This window comes from Neophocaena asiaeorientalis, unplaced genomic scaffold, assembly GCF_003031525.2.
Source record: "Neophocaena asiaeorientalis asiaeorientalis breed wild unplaced genomic scaffold, Neophocaena_asiaeorientalis_V1.1 scaffold123, whole genome shotgun sequence".
Taxonomy (NCBI): domain Eukaryota; kingdom Metazoa; phylum Chordata; class Mammalia; order Artiodactyla; family Phocoenidae; genus Neophocaena; species Neophocaena asiaeorientalis.
In genome coordinates, this window is record NW_020173666.1 from 6,292,930 (window position 1) to 6,308,650 (window position 15,721).

Sequence of the window (15,721 nt, forward strand, 5' to 3'; positions counted from 1 at the left end):
TGCTTCGGGGCGGCCCTGGAAAGCCAGTGTGGATTAAAAGACATGAAGGCAGAGGCTCAGGCTTACTGATGGCAAAATACTTTCTATTGGAGGCTTTTCATCTCCTCCTCTAAATATTGGTCAGGATATCACGCTATGGTGATTTATCTGGTTGGGGGTCAAGCATGCTTTTCTCAGGTTTCCCTAAAAACAAAACAAAACAACACCCCACATGCAGGTTAGTACATTTATTCATATCCTTATCTGTAGACCTACCCACAGTTTACACAGGTTCACTTAAGCAATGTTGTTTCCACCTCTCTCCTGAAGATATCAGGAAATTGTAGGATGCCCCAACTAAAGCCATGGTCCTTATGCTAAAAGCCAGCGTTGCACCACACCCTAATGCAGAGAAATCAAAGAATCAGCCCTCAACTTCTCCACAACACTTCCTCCTGTGGGAAAGGAAAAAACATTCCAACTCTGAAGAATCAACAAAATTCTGGACCCAATTATCAGGATCTAAGATGCTAGAGGGGCTTGTTTGGAGGATTATGTCTGTGTAAATTTCATTATAAACATGTCATTTGAAGAAATATCTCTGAATGTGCAATTTTGGAAGTTTATGTTAAGAAGAATTTTCTGACAGTAATAAGAGCAGAGGGCACAGAATGAAGGCAGCTTTTATAAACTACACTGCTTCAGGGTCAGGGGATAGGCGCAGTCATTTGTGCAGGACATTTTTGAGAGCCTGTCCTTCGTAGGGCACAAGTCCAAGCTTGGTGTACACTGGCAGGAAATAGGAACGAATATCCCTTGCCTTTTAGCAGTTTATATTGTTTTGAGAGTCGGAACTGAACCAAATGTAATAGCGGAACAGCCGTTAGGAAAGATCAAATCAATGAATACAAGTCAATGTAGTACCAACTCAGTCATATGTAATAGAAGCTAAAGATGCATGAGATAAAGGAGGAGTAAGTCCCAGCGAGGAGAAATCAGGACAGTTTCCAGGAGGAAGTGTTTTTTACCTTGGGTCTGACTTTGAAGAAGGAAAGAAACGTGTTAGCAGGGAACTGCTCCCCAGGCCCTCTCAGTGAAGCGGGCGCATCCGGTTCTTGCCCAGTTGTGTGGTTTTCATATTCATAGAAAAAGATTTCTTCCTGTCCCCTTGTCTCCCATCAATTTGCTCTCTGAGGCCCGAGATTTCCCTCCCCCGTCTTCACAAGCCATGAGCGCCAGGTGTTTCAGCCCATCTGACAACGCGTCTTTCCCCTTCGGATCCAGGCTGGTGATATTAAATGTCGCCTGCACACCTTGACAGATGTCTTTCTTCATACCAGTCATGCCCCAGTGACTTTGCTGGGAAGAGGCACAAGCCCTCCCTCTTGTCCCCAGGGAGGAGCACAGACCCGCTCAGGTCATTGTTCTCGGATGTCTCCCCGTGGCCTGAATCCGGGGTTCAGTGCGCTCAGGATTTCTTGCAGGTGTCTTACCCTTGGGCAAGAACTCAAAACTTCAGATGGTTAGGAGGCCAGTGGACAGCTGATTCTCTAAAGAGCCTTAGAAAAGTCCCTAGGTTACATGATGAAGAATAGTTTTGAAATCTTAAGGGAAAAATAAAACCATTTGAACAGAGATATTTCTCCAAGCAATCAGGCACGAAAGGGATTCTGATCGCTTAATTAGGAGACCTCCATCCATGTCACTTCCTTCCAAGGAGTTTTCTTTTGTTGTTTGGCTCTGTTTTTCTAAATTAATTCTGAAAACGTATTACTGAGTTGGGGAGAAAGGGGCTGAAATTACTTCCACCTGCTTCCTTCTAAGTTATGAGACCATAAGATTTTAATTTACGTGTGTATGTGCAACTATACAAGCCCACCAGCTTGCTTTATGTGTAAGATATGAGCATTGTTTCAACCATCCGTCTAGGATGTTTGGGGGCCGTACTTATTGGGGAGCTGAGGTGGAGGAAGAATTCCGACCTACTTTTCTAATATGCTCTGTAAGGCACGCTCCTTAAGGACCAAGGTTATCCAACTGTTTCAAAAGGTAAATTTAGAATGAGGAGGGTCACTTGGCGGTGGAAAGAAGGATCTGTTCAGAGATTCTCAAAGGAAAGTTCCTTGGGGGATGGGGTCTCCAAAGACCCGCACATAATGTCACGCACTTTGTGCATTTACTTAAAGGCAACCGGCAGAGGGGGTGGCAAACGTCCGGCACGGGGCTGGATCTACTGGGAAGAAGGCACTCCTTTTGTTTAGTACAAAGGTGCCCACTCCTTGCAACCTAACTTGAAAACTGAATACAGATTTTGAGCACTGCACAAAGATGCCAAGATGGGACATAATTAGGGGCTAACGTCCAACTTAAATCCCCTTTGCAAAGCCCTGTGTCCTGGCAGGGGCAGCATCTCCCTGGAGGAAGGAGCTTACTGCTTAGATGCCATGTGTCCATGTTTTACTACCTTCTTATAGTGTCTTTTTCTAATTCACCCACCCAGAGGGACACCTTTTCTTAACCTGCCCAGAAGCATTCTAGCTTCTCTAGCTCTTACCTGTTTTAAGGTATCTGCACACTCCAGCATTTAAAACTTGAATGCTCGTGTCAAGCGTTACAATTTAGATTTTAAAATATTTCTTCTTCTTGCAGATCCGTGGCTGTGCTAACAGAGTGCATGAGGAACAAGATGCTGGCCAAATTCTTCAGGGAACGTCAGGAAACTTTGAAACACTCACTGCCTCTGGGGTCCTATCTCTTGAAACCAGTTCAGCGGATTCTCAAGTATCATCTCCTTTTGCATGTAAGTTTCTGCCTGCGCTTGAAGGACTTTCTAGGGGATGGGGATTTTGTGTGTCTATGTTAAGTTTAGGAGGAAAAAAAAAATCAGAAAAAGCTGTGGACATATGGAAACATTTTCCACACTCATACTTTACAGCTGACTAATCTGCTTTGAGGAATTAGAGATATTTATATTCTAGGCCTGCAACCTCATTGACAACAGCCAAGTAAAAAGATTCATTTTGGCTCTGATGGTGATAGGGCTTAGGAGTGACAGTTTCAGGCAGGGAGCTATCATTCACGAACAACAGATCTTTTTGTTAGGTTTTATTTTATTTCCATGAGCCCGGATTCAGTAGGCGGTTGGGAGGGAGAGCTGTTTGTCATAGATCGGCTTGTGTAGGGGCAACGAGCAGGGGCTGAAAGGGGAGAAGACAGATGAGCAGCGTGATGAATGGTCTTCGGGCTGGGCCTCCCATCACTTCGGGGTCTGTTTTCTTTATATCATTTCCCATTATTTGTACAAAATTCAAGGAGACCTTAGAAACAAAAGTAGACGTGGCTCTCATACATTCTCATTTCTTATCTTCTGAGGAAGCTGATAAAAATGGGAAATAGTGTTCTTGAAAGTAATTTCATTCTATAAGTAGGATTGATTGCCTTTGCAACTTGAGAAAGACAGGATAGCAGAGAGGTTGGGAGCAGGGCTCTGGGGCAAGACTGCCCGGGTTCAAATCCTGTACATTTCCCACGTTCATGGTGCCTCGCAGGCGGTCAATAAAAATGAGCTATTATTTTTATTTTATTATTTTTAATAATGCATTAAAAATCTTTTTTAAAAAATATTTAAATCCGGAGCTCCTATGTGTATCAACATGCCTGCAATTTACATGTATCACTTTTTAAATGATTCCAGGTTTCTAACTTGGATAGGCATTCCAAGATTGCTCAGTTCATACACATTTAAAAGTTTAAGAACTCTTTACGGTCCAACTTTACCAGAAATTTCTCAGCTTTGTCTTTTTGCCTGCCTGGCTCATCTTGGGAGAACCTTGCATCCTGTGAAGCCACATCAGGGATATTACTTTAACTGTTCGATTGGTTTTAATGACCTCTAAATTTAGTGGGATTAATTTACTAAATCAGTGTCCAAATAATTCTTTAAAAAAGAATAGCTTTCCCAGGATAGATCTTTGCTGGACTCTGCTAATATGGCATTTAAAACTAGTATGTCCCAGTAATCTCTGTTTATGGCTTTCTAGACAGTAAGTCAATCAAAAGAAAAATCTCGGACCTCCGTTACATAAGCATGTCAGATATAACAAGTCAAGATTCTTACAAAAAGTTAACTGCTAGGAAGAACAGCCCTTACCCTCTAAATTAAAAGCTGGTGCCTTAGTTCACGCTGCTATAACAAAATACCATAGACTGGGTGGCTTAGACAACAAACATTTATTTCTCACAGTTCTGGAGGCTGAAGTCCAAGATCAGGGGGCCAGCATGGTTGAGTTCTGTGTTGCACACTGCCTTCTTCTCCTCATTTCCTCGCATGGTGGAAAGAGGCAAGACTGTGCTCTGGGCTCTCTTTTATGAGGGCACTAACACCATTCACGAGGGCTCCACCCTCATGGCCTAACCAGCTCCAAAGGCCCTACCTCCTAATACCAGCACATTAGAGGTTAGGATTTCAACATATGAATTTGTGGAGGGCACAAACATTCAGCTCATAACAGCTGATAGTGAAGATAAAAGGAAAGAACAGTGGTTAGATTAATTTAAAACTAATTGCCTGGAGTATTTTTGCTTTTATAGTTGGTTTAGAGTGTTCCTTCTGTATCACGCACATCACTTCAAAGTTGTGTAGCCACCCGTGAAAATCCCCACAGAAATACACTCTGTACTTCTGAGTCTGACTATTGATGAACAGGATTGCCTCTCAGACTAAAAGAAGAAGTGATTATTTTTTTAAGTTTTCTCTTGATCTTAAACTTACCTGGGAGTTGTTAGTTTAGTGATACAGTTTCATAGGACCTTTCTAACAGCTGAGTCTGAGTGCAGAAATAAAATGTAAATTCCTTTCCAGTTTCTAGCTGGATGGAAATTTTGAGGATTCAGTGAAAGTAAACAAAGTGTGACTAATAATTTATACCATTAGATTCAACCTCCACCCTTGAGCTTAACATCTCTGCATGATAAGTGTCATAGGAACAGTCTAATTGACTCTAATATCTTCTTACTCTTTTAGATACTTATACTGGAATTTAGATACTTAAAACTTATTGTTGCTCTTTGAAGACGATACAGCTTCAATTAAATAAACGTTTATTTACCACCCAGCTCTCTGGTGGGCACTGTTGAGAACATAAAGGACTAAAGGAACTATGCGACAGTCCCTATCCTTAGACTCATAGGAGTCTAGGGACATGTGTCTTATGTACTTAGAAGAATTAGATTATAATCGTGTCCCCTTCTCACCTCCCTGGGATTGTGGAACTCCAGGGCTCAGATAAGTGCTGGTGTTACATCCTTCTGACCATCAGAGAGTGAATACTTGAACCATGAGATATCTCTCAGCACTCTGAAGGATTATCTTTAGTGAATTTCATGAACTAGTGAAAGGCTTTAAAGGCTTTAAAGCCTTGACTACATGAAAATGTCTTGCTGTATGGTATTTTTTTAATATAATATTTATTGGTTTTTGTTTTGCTTTGTTTTGAGGCCATTACATATTAAGCCCTGTTAGTTTTGCTTCCTCTGGGAGAAAAAAAAAAAAAAGTTTCCTATGTAGTAAGAGTGAGAACCGTATTACTGAGAACTGTACTACACTGGCCACCAGGAAGTTCAGAAATCTCCAGCTATAATATCAACTCTCTCATCTATTATAATCACGCTACTATCTCTGTGAGACTTAATGGCCTGTATACTTGTTTTGTTTCATCCTCCTTGTCACATTCCTCCTTATGCAATTCTCATTGACTTCTATTTTTCCTAGCTCCATTCTTATTCGTATCTTACCATTCTGTTGTAGGTATTTCTGGTAGTTATCTCAGAATCTTAAGGAAAGATGATAGTGTGTAAATAAGCAAAAAAAAAAATGAGAAACTCATCACAGAAGTGCCTTTTGTTTCATTGAGTATATAAGAAAAGAATTTTGAAAATAACTAGGGTTGGGTGTTTTGGGTTTTTTTTAAAGGAAATAGAAAATCACCTCGACAAGGACACAGAAGGCTACGATGTGGTGCTTGATGCTATAGACACGATGCAGAGAGTAGCCTGGCACATCAACGACATGAAGCGGAAGCATGAACACGCCGTCCGGTTACAGGTGAGGCCTCAGGGTGGCAGTGCCTGGTGGGGCTGCGGCCCTATGACTTGTTATCATTTCCCAAATCAGATATTAAGGCTGTTCAGTGTTGCACGTCATTCATGGCCTTCATCATAGATCTTCTTGAGAAAAGATCAGGACATCGATAATACCGATCATTGTTTACTGGCTATTAAAGAGAAAAGTACATTGTAACGTTCAAACTAATAGTTTGCTCATAGCCCCTTCCATGACCCAAATTAAAAATTTGAGTCTCCCAAGGCCTTATTTTATATTAATTACCAATAAGCAATTCTTGGTGAAAGCAACTCTCTCCAAACTTTTTTTTTTTTTTAAATAAATTTATTTATTTTGGGCTGTGTTGGGTCTTCGTTGCTGTGCGCAGGCTTTCTCTAGTTGCGGCGAGCGGGGGCTACTCTTCGTTGCGGTGTGCGGGCTTCTCATTGTGGTGGCTTCTCTTGTTGCGGAGCACGCGCTCTAGGCACGCGGGCTTCAGTAGTTGTGGCTCACAGGCTCTAGAGCGCAGGCTCAGTAGTTGAGGCACACGGGCTTAGTTGCTCTGCAGCACGTGGGATCCTCCTGGACCAGGGCTCGAACCCGTGTCCCCTGCATTGGCAGGCGGATTCTTAACCACTGCGCCACCAGGGAAGCCCTCCAAACTGTTTAAAGGGATTTTAAGCCTCTGTTCCTCTCTCAATAGTTCATGCAAAATCATGAGGCCGCGAACAAGTGGTGATGGGACGGGGCCTCAGAGGAAGGAGAGCTGAGTCTGGAGCCAGGTCCTGGGCTGTTTCACTGGGGAGGAGACTCACCGCTGCATCTTAGATTCCTCACTTTTAAAATAAGACACGTTTACTAAGATCCCTTCCATTGTCAACATTTTGAGCCCTAAATTCCTGGGAACTTTGGATGGATGCTAAGTCAGCAATCATGTCCTGGGCATCTCAAAAGATGCATTATTTAAAAACAAAAGGTCACGTGGGCCCAGAGGCTAGTCCTAAGCTCCTTGTTGCCCCTGGAGTAAAAGCAAAGCTCAGGGTGACTCCATGCTATGCAGAGCACCTACATCTGACTCAGGAGCGAAAAGAGCTACGCTCTTCAGGCCATACGTCTGAACAAAACGCAAGGTTTCAGGACTTCCGTGGTAGTACAGTGGTTAGGAATCCACCTGCCTATGCAGGGGGACACGGGTTCGAACCCTGGTCTGGGAAGATCCCGCATGCCGTGGAGCAACTAAGCCCACGTGCCACAACTGCTGAAGCCCGCGCACCTAGAGCCCATGTTCCACAACAAGAGAAGCCACCACAACGAGAAGCCCGCGCACCGCAATGAAGAGTAGCCCCCACTCGCCGCAACTAGAGAAAGCCTGTGCACAGCAGTGAAGACCCAATGCAGCCAAAAAAAAAAAAAAAATCTAGGTTTCATCTGTAGGCAGCCAGAGTGTGGTATGATGCAATTGACTATCAAAAATCAAAGGAAGATGACATTCTTTTTATTTTTTTTTTTCATTTATTTTTGGCCACGTTGGGTCTTCGTTGCTGTGCACTGGCTTTAGTTGCGGCGAGCGGGGGCTACTCTTCGTTGCGGTGCGCGGGCTTCTCATTGTGGTGGCTTCTCTTGTTGCAGAGTGCAGGCTCTAGGCACGTGAGCTTCAGTAGTCGTGGCACATGGGCTCAGTAGTTGTGGCTCGCGGGCTCTGGAGCGCAGGCTCAGTAGTTGTGGCGTGCGGGCTTAGTTGCTCTGCAGCATGTGGGATCTTCCCGGACCAGGGCTCGAACCTGTGTCCCCTGCACTGGCAAGCAGATTCTTAGCCGCTGCACCACGAGGGAAGTCCAAATGAAGATGACATTCTAATCTTCCAGGCCGTATCTGCTTTGTGTAGCAGTAAGAAAGGTTTTATGCTTCATCATTCAAGTGTTTTGTGGCATAACGTCAGACATGATGTGTGTTAGATATTCAGAAATGGCTAAATGACTGGTTTTTCATAGCTTAAGAGTCTGTCTGGCAGTCTGAAGACACCACTAAATCAGGCTCTGGCTCAGACTTACCTCCATTTCTATCTTCAACCAATGAAGTTTTAGGTGGTTTTATGGGCTGCTTAATTAAGTGCTGTTTGTGAATGTTTTCATTTTCCAAAAATAACAACATCAGCTTCCTTTAGAAACGTTGATAGGGATGTACAGTAAATCCTAAAGAATCTTCAAAGTCATGCTATCGATATTTATGAAGTTCCGTTAAAAACACAGTGGCGAAGAAACATTCATTTCCTTTTCCCAGATGAATGGGGATTAATATCAGGAAATTTCTGAGATGTATCTTGTGTGATTTTCCTCAGGCTTTCATTTTGCGTTACTTATTTGTGGTGTGAGTTCAATTTCTGGAAAGAGGTTTTTCAGGTCAGTAGCTCTGAGGGTGTTCGTCCAGAGAATGTGGGTGAGCACATCATGAGAAGGACAGCTGAGAAGGCCACACACCAGCAGCCTCCTTACCTGGCTTTTGAAAGACAGTTCCACTGCCTTAGTAGAGGGATTATGGAGGGATGGAAAGAAGTAACTGGCAACTCGTCAATTAAAAACTTGATTCATTTCTGTTAACCCTGAAGTGACACCAGCCATAAATGCAGACACATCAGACACCACGCAGGGCCCTTAGCCCCTGTCGCAGGTATTTAGACACCATTCTTGAGGCTCAACAAATGGGCCCCTGTGTCCTCGCCGTCTTGCCTTCCCACCTCCTGTTTAATCACAGGGAACGTTCACTGTTTCAGGAGATACAGAGTTTGCTCACCAACTGGAAGGGGCCAGACCTGACCAGCTACGGGGAGCTAGTTCTCGAGGGGACCTTCCGCCTCCAGCGGGCCAAGAATGAGCGGACGCTCTTCCTCTTTGACAAGCTGCTTCTCATCACCAAGAAGAGAGACGACACGTTTACGTACAAAGCTCACATCCTGGTAGGTCCGAATAGAGGTCCCGGGCGAGGACTGGGGCGCTGCTTCCATCCTCTTGCGAGCCTGCCTCCCCCTCTCTGCCCGCCCCTCCAGTGCGGCAACCTCATGCTGGTGGAAGTGATCCCAAAGGAGCCCCTCAGCTTCAGCGTCTTCCACTACCAGAACCCCAAGCTTCAGCACACCGTTCAGGTACCGGCACCCCCTCGCCTCCCCGCCCTTGTGCGTCACGCCTGGAGGCCTTTGCAGGACTTTCTGGCCACCCCACGTGCGTCCCATCCAGTCGGAGGGTCTTAGGCGTGTCTGTGTCTTGCGACTGGCGGGGTGGCATGACTGTCCACGTCTCCTCCTGGCAGGCGAAGTCGCAGCAAGACAAACGCCTGTGGGTTCTGCACCTGAAGAGGCTGATCCTGGAGAATCACGCGGCGAAGATTCCAGCTAAGGTAAGACCGTGAGGGCCGCAAACAGTAAAACTGAAAGGGATTCAAGTCCCAGAAAGACAGCCTGACGGCAGCAGATGTGCATCTTCAAAATTAAGACAGTTGAGAGGCCACGTAAGAATCAACCGAACCAGCCGTTGGTACTGAAACGATTCATATGTAGGGAGACTCGGTGGAGGGTTTTTGCTTTGTTGTTGTTTTTCCTTTTGTGGCTTGGAAGAAGAAAAATAAGGAAATGACTGTAAGGGAATTTCTAGAGAACTAGTAGAAAATAAAGGCAGTTGTGAGAATTATTCAAAGGTGTGCTAAGCAGCTGGGGTGGAGAAAGCTGGCTTAGGCTCTGTGGGAAGCAAGGCCCAGACTCAGCCGTGAAGGAATTTGCAGACCAGGGAGCTGGTCATATAAATGATGTGATGAATTAATAGAGGTGTAAGCCAAGTATTGTGGAAGAATAAAGTGTTCGATTTTACAGTCGAGTGAGGAGAGGAAGGAAAATGCCTGTTTGCTCAGTCTTGAAGGATGAAGAATTTTTTTATTAAGTGGGGGAAAAGAAAAAGGGAAACCAAGCTGAGAGAACAGCGTAAACAAAAAACAAGGAGGTGTGAACAGGGGCCCTGTGTTCACAGCACACAGAGTGTGCCCGGACGGAAAGGTCGAGTCCTCAGGAGATGGAGTAGGACGTAAGACTAGAAAAGTGGAAAGCAGTCAGCCGGCCTTTGAGGGGCTTTGAAGACAAACACTGAGGAGCCTGGATTTTCGTGGTGGGAAACTACTGAAGGCTTTGTGGGGTGGGTGGCGTGGGCCGCCCCGTGCTCCGAGAGTGTAACTTTGGGACAGTGCGACAGTTCAGCTGGTGGAGTGTGAGTGGCGGCAGGAGAAGAATTAGCAGGCTTCCACAGTGGCCTAGAAGAGAGACGAGAGGCACTGCCGGGGAGCATAAGAGAAGGGGGGAGAGGCAGAGCCCATCGTGGAACCAGAGGGAACAGGATTTTGCCCACCAAGTGCATGAGGAAAGGGAGAAATAAAAGTCAAGGATGAGTCAGGAGTTGGGCCAAGAGGATAGTGTTGTGAGTTCCAAGACGGGTTGCCCAGGGGAGGGACCGATTGGATGGGCCTCAGAGGGAGCAGCAGGGACACGTGTGCAGGGGCGGCTCAGCTGCAGGGAGAGACGCAGGTCTCTCCACACAGTCACCGAAGCCCCGAGATTTGATAGGAGGACCCACACAAACGTGTAAAGGAAAGACGGACCCCTGGGAATCCCAACATCTAAGTGACCAGCAAGGGTTGGGGGATTTGCAGAAGAACCAAAGGCAGAGCAGCCGAATGAGGCAGTAAGAAAACCGAAGGAGAAAAGTGTGGTAACAAAGGAATGAATGTCACCGAGAACGAGTGGAGTAACCATCTCAAAGCCTGCAGAGATGAAGACAGATTCGAACAGAAAAGTACATATTAGATTTGGCAACTGGGAGATAAGGGCGAGAGGGCAGTGGGTGGACAAGCAAGGGAGAAGTAAGGAACAGACTGGGTGTAGCCTTCTTTTTTAAACAAAGTTCAGAAGAGACAAACGGTGGTAGTTTGAGGGGCGGTAAGATCAAAGCAAGACGCTTTGCCCTCATGAAGAATAGGGTGGACATGTAGGCTAAGGGGACAGGGAAAGAGAACAGGAGACAGTAAAGATAAGAGGTGGAACACCCCTTGGAATGTGACCCCAGGGAGATAGCAGAATAGGATCATCCTTGACCCCCGAATTTCGGGGATGGGGGCATGTACTGTAAGTACAGTCTAATAAAAACATTAGATCGTGAACTTGATGCTGGAAGCTCAAAACTTCTTATTTACTGAAAAAGTATGCAAGAACGGCTAATGCACGCCTCCATATGTTTGCAGTATGGCTTTTGAAAACACTTAAAGGATAGAAGTAATCCCATTGGTCTTAGGAACCAGAAACTTGGTGCGGCTCCATACAAAGGTAATCAATCTATTCGCCTCTTCTACGCTAATTACACTATTTATATTCACTTTACCAGTAGGTGTAGGGGTTAGTCTTGGAAAGGGTCAGAAATATCTTCCCTGAACTGGGGGAGAAGAAAAATGAGAAAGGATAAACTTTGAGGTGGACTTGAGGGAACTTAAAGGGTTTGCCTTCACTGAAGTTGGTGGTAACGGCATCTACTGGGTGAGTGAAGCAAAGATGAGGCTGGATGTCCGAGGGAAAGTGGAGGGGTTCAGAACACGTGCTAAAGAACACAGGCTAGGGACTTCCCTGATGGCGCAGTGGCAAAGAATCCACCTGCCATTGCAGGGGACACGGGTTAGATCCCTGGTCCAGGAAGATCCCACATGCCACAGAGCAACTAAGCCCGTGCGCCACAACTACTGAGCCTGCGCTCTAGAGCCCGCGAGCCACAACTACTGAAACCACGAGCCACAACAACTGAAGCCCATGTGCCTAGAGCCCATACTCCACGTAAAGAGAAGCCACTGCAATGAGAAGCCTGCACACCACAACGAAGAGTAGCCCCCGCTCGCCGCATCTAGAGAAAGCCCGCATGCAGCAATGAAGACCCAATGCAGCCAAAAATAAATAACTTAAAAAAAAAAACTAAAAAGAAAGAAAGAAAGAACACAGGCTAGCGAGTCAGTAGGGATGACTACAGTAATCTGTGAAAGGATCCTAGGCCCACTGAAGCTGGCCACCATGAATGTGTGTGTTGATCCAGCAACTTCAGCATTAGTGTTGAGGAGCCATGGGGTGCATGTGGGTTCCCCAAGGCTGAGGACTGGCAGAGCGGTGAGGGTGAAGGTTAAGTGGGCATGGGAAGACAGTGCCACCCAGCATCCCACCTGCAGTGACTGAGCATGATTTCCAGGCTGAGTGGAGGGTGAAACCAACCGGGAAGATAGGCACAGGTTGAAGGATAAGTCAGAGAACTGGTTCAGCAAGAGTTAAGGTGGAGAGATGGAAAATACCGAGATCTGTAATTGAAGAGAGGACTTCTGGAGTCCTGCGGAAAGGGAGGGCACTTCTGGGTGATGATGAGGCTCTGGGGGTGGCTATGATTGTGTGTTACTCTTCTGGAGTGGAGGGAAGGGTGATCAGAAGTAAAGTGGTGAGGAACTAAGGTGAGGGTGGAGAATGGATATCCACGCGTGCGGGGAAATGGTCCGTGCCCAGGCGAGGAGGAATGAAGTGGAGCAGTAAATGCGACGATGCTCGTGAGAGTAGAACTGGGTGGAAAATAAGGAGATCTGAGATTTCCGAGAAAGGAAAGTCTGGTTGCTCTTCGCATAGTTTTTGAAAAGTATTTGAAGCTTGTTCTCAGGGGCTATCAGCAGTGATTCGGTGCCCAGGAAATGAATGTGCATAGCTGTGTGCTTTGACTTAAGCGTGAGTCTCATCTCATCAGGGTGTTGCGAGGTGTCAGGCAGCTCATGCAGAGAGGCCACTGCATTTGCTTCATGGTTAGTCACTTGTTTGCTGGCCTTGTCACTGGCAATGCCCTTCTGAGCAACGGCAGTGTGTCTCTGATATGCCCCACCTGTTGTTTACCTGTCCCTGGGAAAATCAAAACTGCCACAGGGCTTCTGAAAATCAGTTACTGGCCGTTACAAAGTGAAACTAGCTTACAGACCTTCCTCTTTCTCCCACACTAGGGGTGTGTATTCCAAGCAGTTTTCCCTTTATGTTTTATAATGGTTAATAGAGTCACAGTAGAATTGTGCTTTTTTGGTCCAAGTTCCTGACCCTTTTAGGTATAAATAGATGTAAACATTCTATTTTTTTTAGCTACAGCTTCTTGCGCACGCATACACTGTGCTGAGTACTTTATATTCTTATTTCACCCTTAGCAAAACACCTTACGAGAAAGGTCTTATTCTCTTATTCTTCTTCCGTCTCTGAGAAGCCTCAGAGACGGAAAGTAAACTGCCCAAGTTTATGCAACTAGTATACGACTGAGCCCAGATTCAAACCCAGTTCTTCCTGGGTCCAAAGTTGATCTTAACCACACTATTCCTAGGGAAAATGAAAGCACACTTATTTAATATACTTTATCCACCATGAGCTAACGATAATTTTCTATTTTATTTAAGCAGGATTATTACTAAGTTGAAGTTTTCTCTCTTCTCAAGACTGTTTCTTAAGTTATTTTCTTGAAGCTTTCAAACTATATTTACTCCTATCAAATAAAAGAATTACATAATGGGAACAAACATCAAAAAATGTACCACCGGGCTTCCCTGGTGGCACAGTGGTTGAGAGTCCTTCTGCCGATGCAGGGGACGCTAGTTCGTGCCCCGGTCCGGGAAGATCCCACATGCCGCGGAGCGGCTGGGCCCGTGAGCCATGGCCGCTGAGCCTGCGGGTCCGGAGCCTGTGCTCCGCAACGGGAGAGGCCACAACAGTGAGAGGCCCGCGTACCAAAAAAAAAAAAAAAAAGATGTACCACAGTTCTACTGTTAACACAGCTGCAGAGGTTAGGTTCCTCGTAACCTCCTTCCATTCCTTTAATTCGGTGATAGTCTCTGGCTGACCCCTAGTGGAAAAATGTGGGAATAGACTTTTTTTGAATTAAATGTCAAGACCAGGAAAAAAAAAAAAATACTGAGTTCTCGAAGTCAAGTTTATGGATAGCAAGAAACTTGCTGGAAATTAGCCATATGGCCCATCTATATACGTGGTATATAAACTAAATTTCATCCAGATTAGTTGGGAATAAGGTTCAGGTAGAGACTGCTTGCATTTTATATATTCGCATGGTTCTGCCAATGCACTTCACGGAAACTGAGCTAATGTTTGTGTCTGAAATTAACTTCAACTAGTAACCTCAAACTCTGAATGTATGATAGAAATATCAGTGTCATAAAAATCTAAGCATTTGTTTTCTCAAAACTCAGGTGACTGCATTGTTTTGTGGTTTGTTTTTGTTTGGTTTGGTTTGGTTTGGTTGCCCCTTAGCCCAGACATTTTTACTGTGATATCATCACATACTGTGACAAAGTATTAGTAAAATTATTTTTAAAGTTATTTTTAGCATAATGTTTGTAGGTTCCGTTACACTACCTTGAAAAATGAAAATGACGTGAAAGAGGCGAGAAAACCTACCTAGTTTTTTTCTTCTTTGAATCCTCAGCAAGATGACTCATGTTAAGGCCATTAACTTTTCTTTTCACTGTTCCCTATACATTGATAACATATGGCAATAATGACACAAAAAGAAGCCTCAAAGCAATAAAGTTCCGAAGCTCGGGGGTTGAGTCGGGGAGAAGTTTGTATGCAGAGAAAGCAAGAGTCAAGGTCATCAGGGCCAGTCCCCTGCGGGAGTAAATGGTAACTAACTTGGGTTGAGTGCCTGTCATTTGGTCCTGGTAGCAACTTTGAAAGGTCGCTCCTATCTTACCATCTTAAGGTCGAAGAAACACATGCAGGAATATGAGAGCACCTGCCTAGTTAAGTGCTAAAGCCAGGATCACAAACCGTGTCCTCCGGGGTCCTCCTCCCACACCGCAGCTCTTTCTCCCCCTCTGGGAGTTTCTAGGGCACACACAAGTGATGGTAGGTGCAGGGGTGCTGCGAGAGTCAGCTGATGATAATCGCGTAGTATTTGGAAGGGCAGGGGAACTGTCCAGCAACTAGTTTGCATTCAGCTCAGAAGACTTATAATGCCCCAAAGATATGGGGAAGGCTGCTGTTGTAGATCCTAGGCCCTGTCCCTTGAGCCTTTGGTTCCATAGATCAGGGCTGGATTCAGTAGACTAGGGTTGGGTAGCAGGAATCTAGATTTTGATACGCTGCTCAGCCAGGTTTTTGAACCTTCAGTGAAAGTTTCTCTCTCTCCCTCTTATTTTCCCTTCCTCCTCCTACACCTCCCTGCCTGTGTCTCCTTCCGCTTCCCTCCCCCTCCTTCCCTTCCTTCTTTCTCTCCAGGTGAGGGCTGTAAGCTTAGCTCTGGGGCACCAGTGGTGCAGCATCTACCACCCACACGAGGACGGATGCTCATCTGTTGGAATCCCTTGAACTATGTGTTAATGCCTAAAAGAAATGAGTTTTGTTTTTGTTTTTTTTTTAAGCTTTTCCAAAACCACTCACTCAGGTGGGATAAGACCTGTATTAGGATTGGTAGTTTAAAGAAGAATCAAAAAAAGGTCATTGCAATTATAGCTACACCTTCTTTCTTTCAGGCCAAGCAAGCAATACTTGAGATGGATGCCATTCGTAAGTTTTGTTTTCTACACAATCTGAAACCTCATTGTCTC

General features: G+C 45.2%; 1 protein-coding gene across 3 annotated transcripts in view; it reads left to right on the plus strand.

Annotated features, from left to right (window-relative positions):
* PLEKHG1 (pleckstrin homology and RhoGEF domain containing G1) overlaps positions 1-15,721 on the plus strand; it is a 216,753-nt gene that overhangs the window by 180,003 nt on the left and 21,029 nt on the right. For all 3 annotated transcript variants that reach the window (XM_024748007.1, XM_024748006.1, XM_024748008.1), the window contains 6 exons: positions 2,629-2,779; positions 5,951-6,082; positions 8,850-9,032; positions 9,123-9,218; positions 9,383-9,469; positions 15,647-15,680. In XM_024748007.1, the coding sequence (XP_024603775.1) occupies positions 2,629-2,779; positions 5,951-6,082; positions 8,850-9,032; positions 9,123-9,218; positions 9,383-9,469; positions 15,647-15,680 (683 nt within the window). The remainder of the gene's footprint in view (positions 1-2,628; positions 2,780-5,950; positions 6,083-8,849; positions 9,033-9,122; positions 9,219-9,382; positions 9,470-15,646; positions 15,681-15,721) is intronic.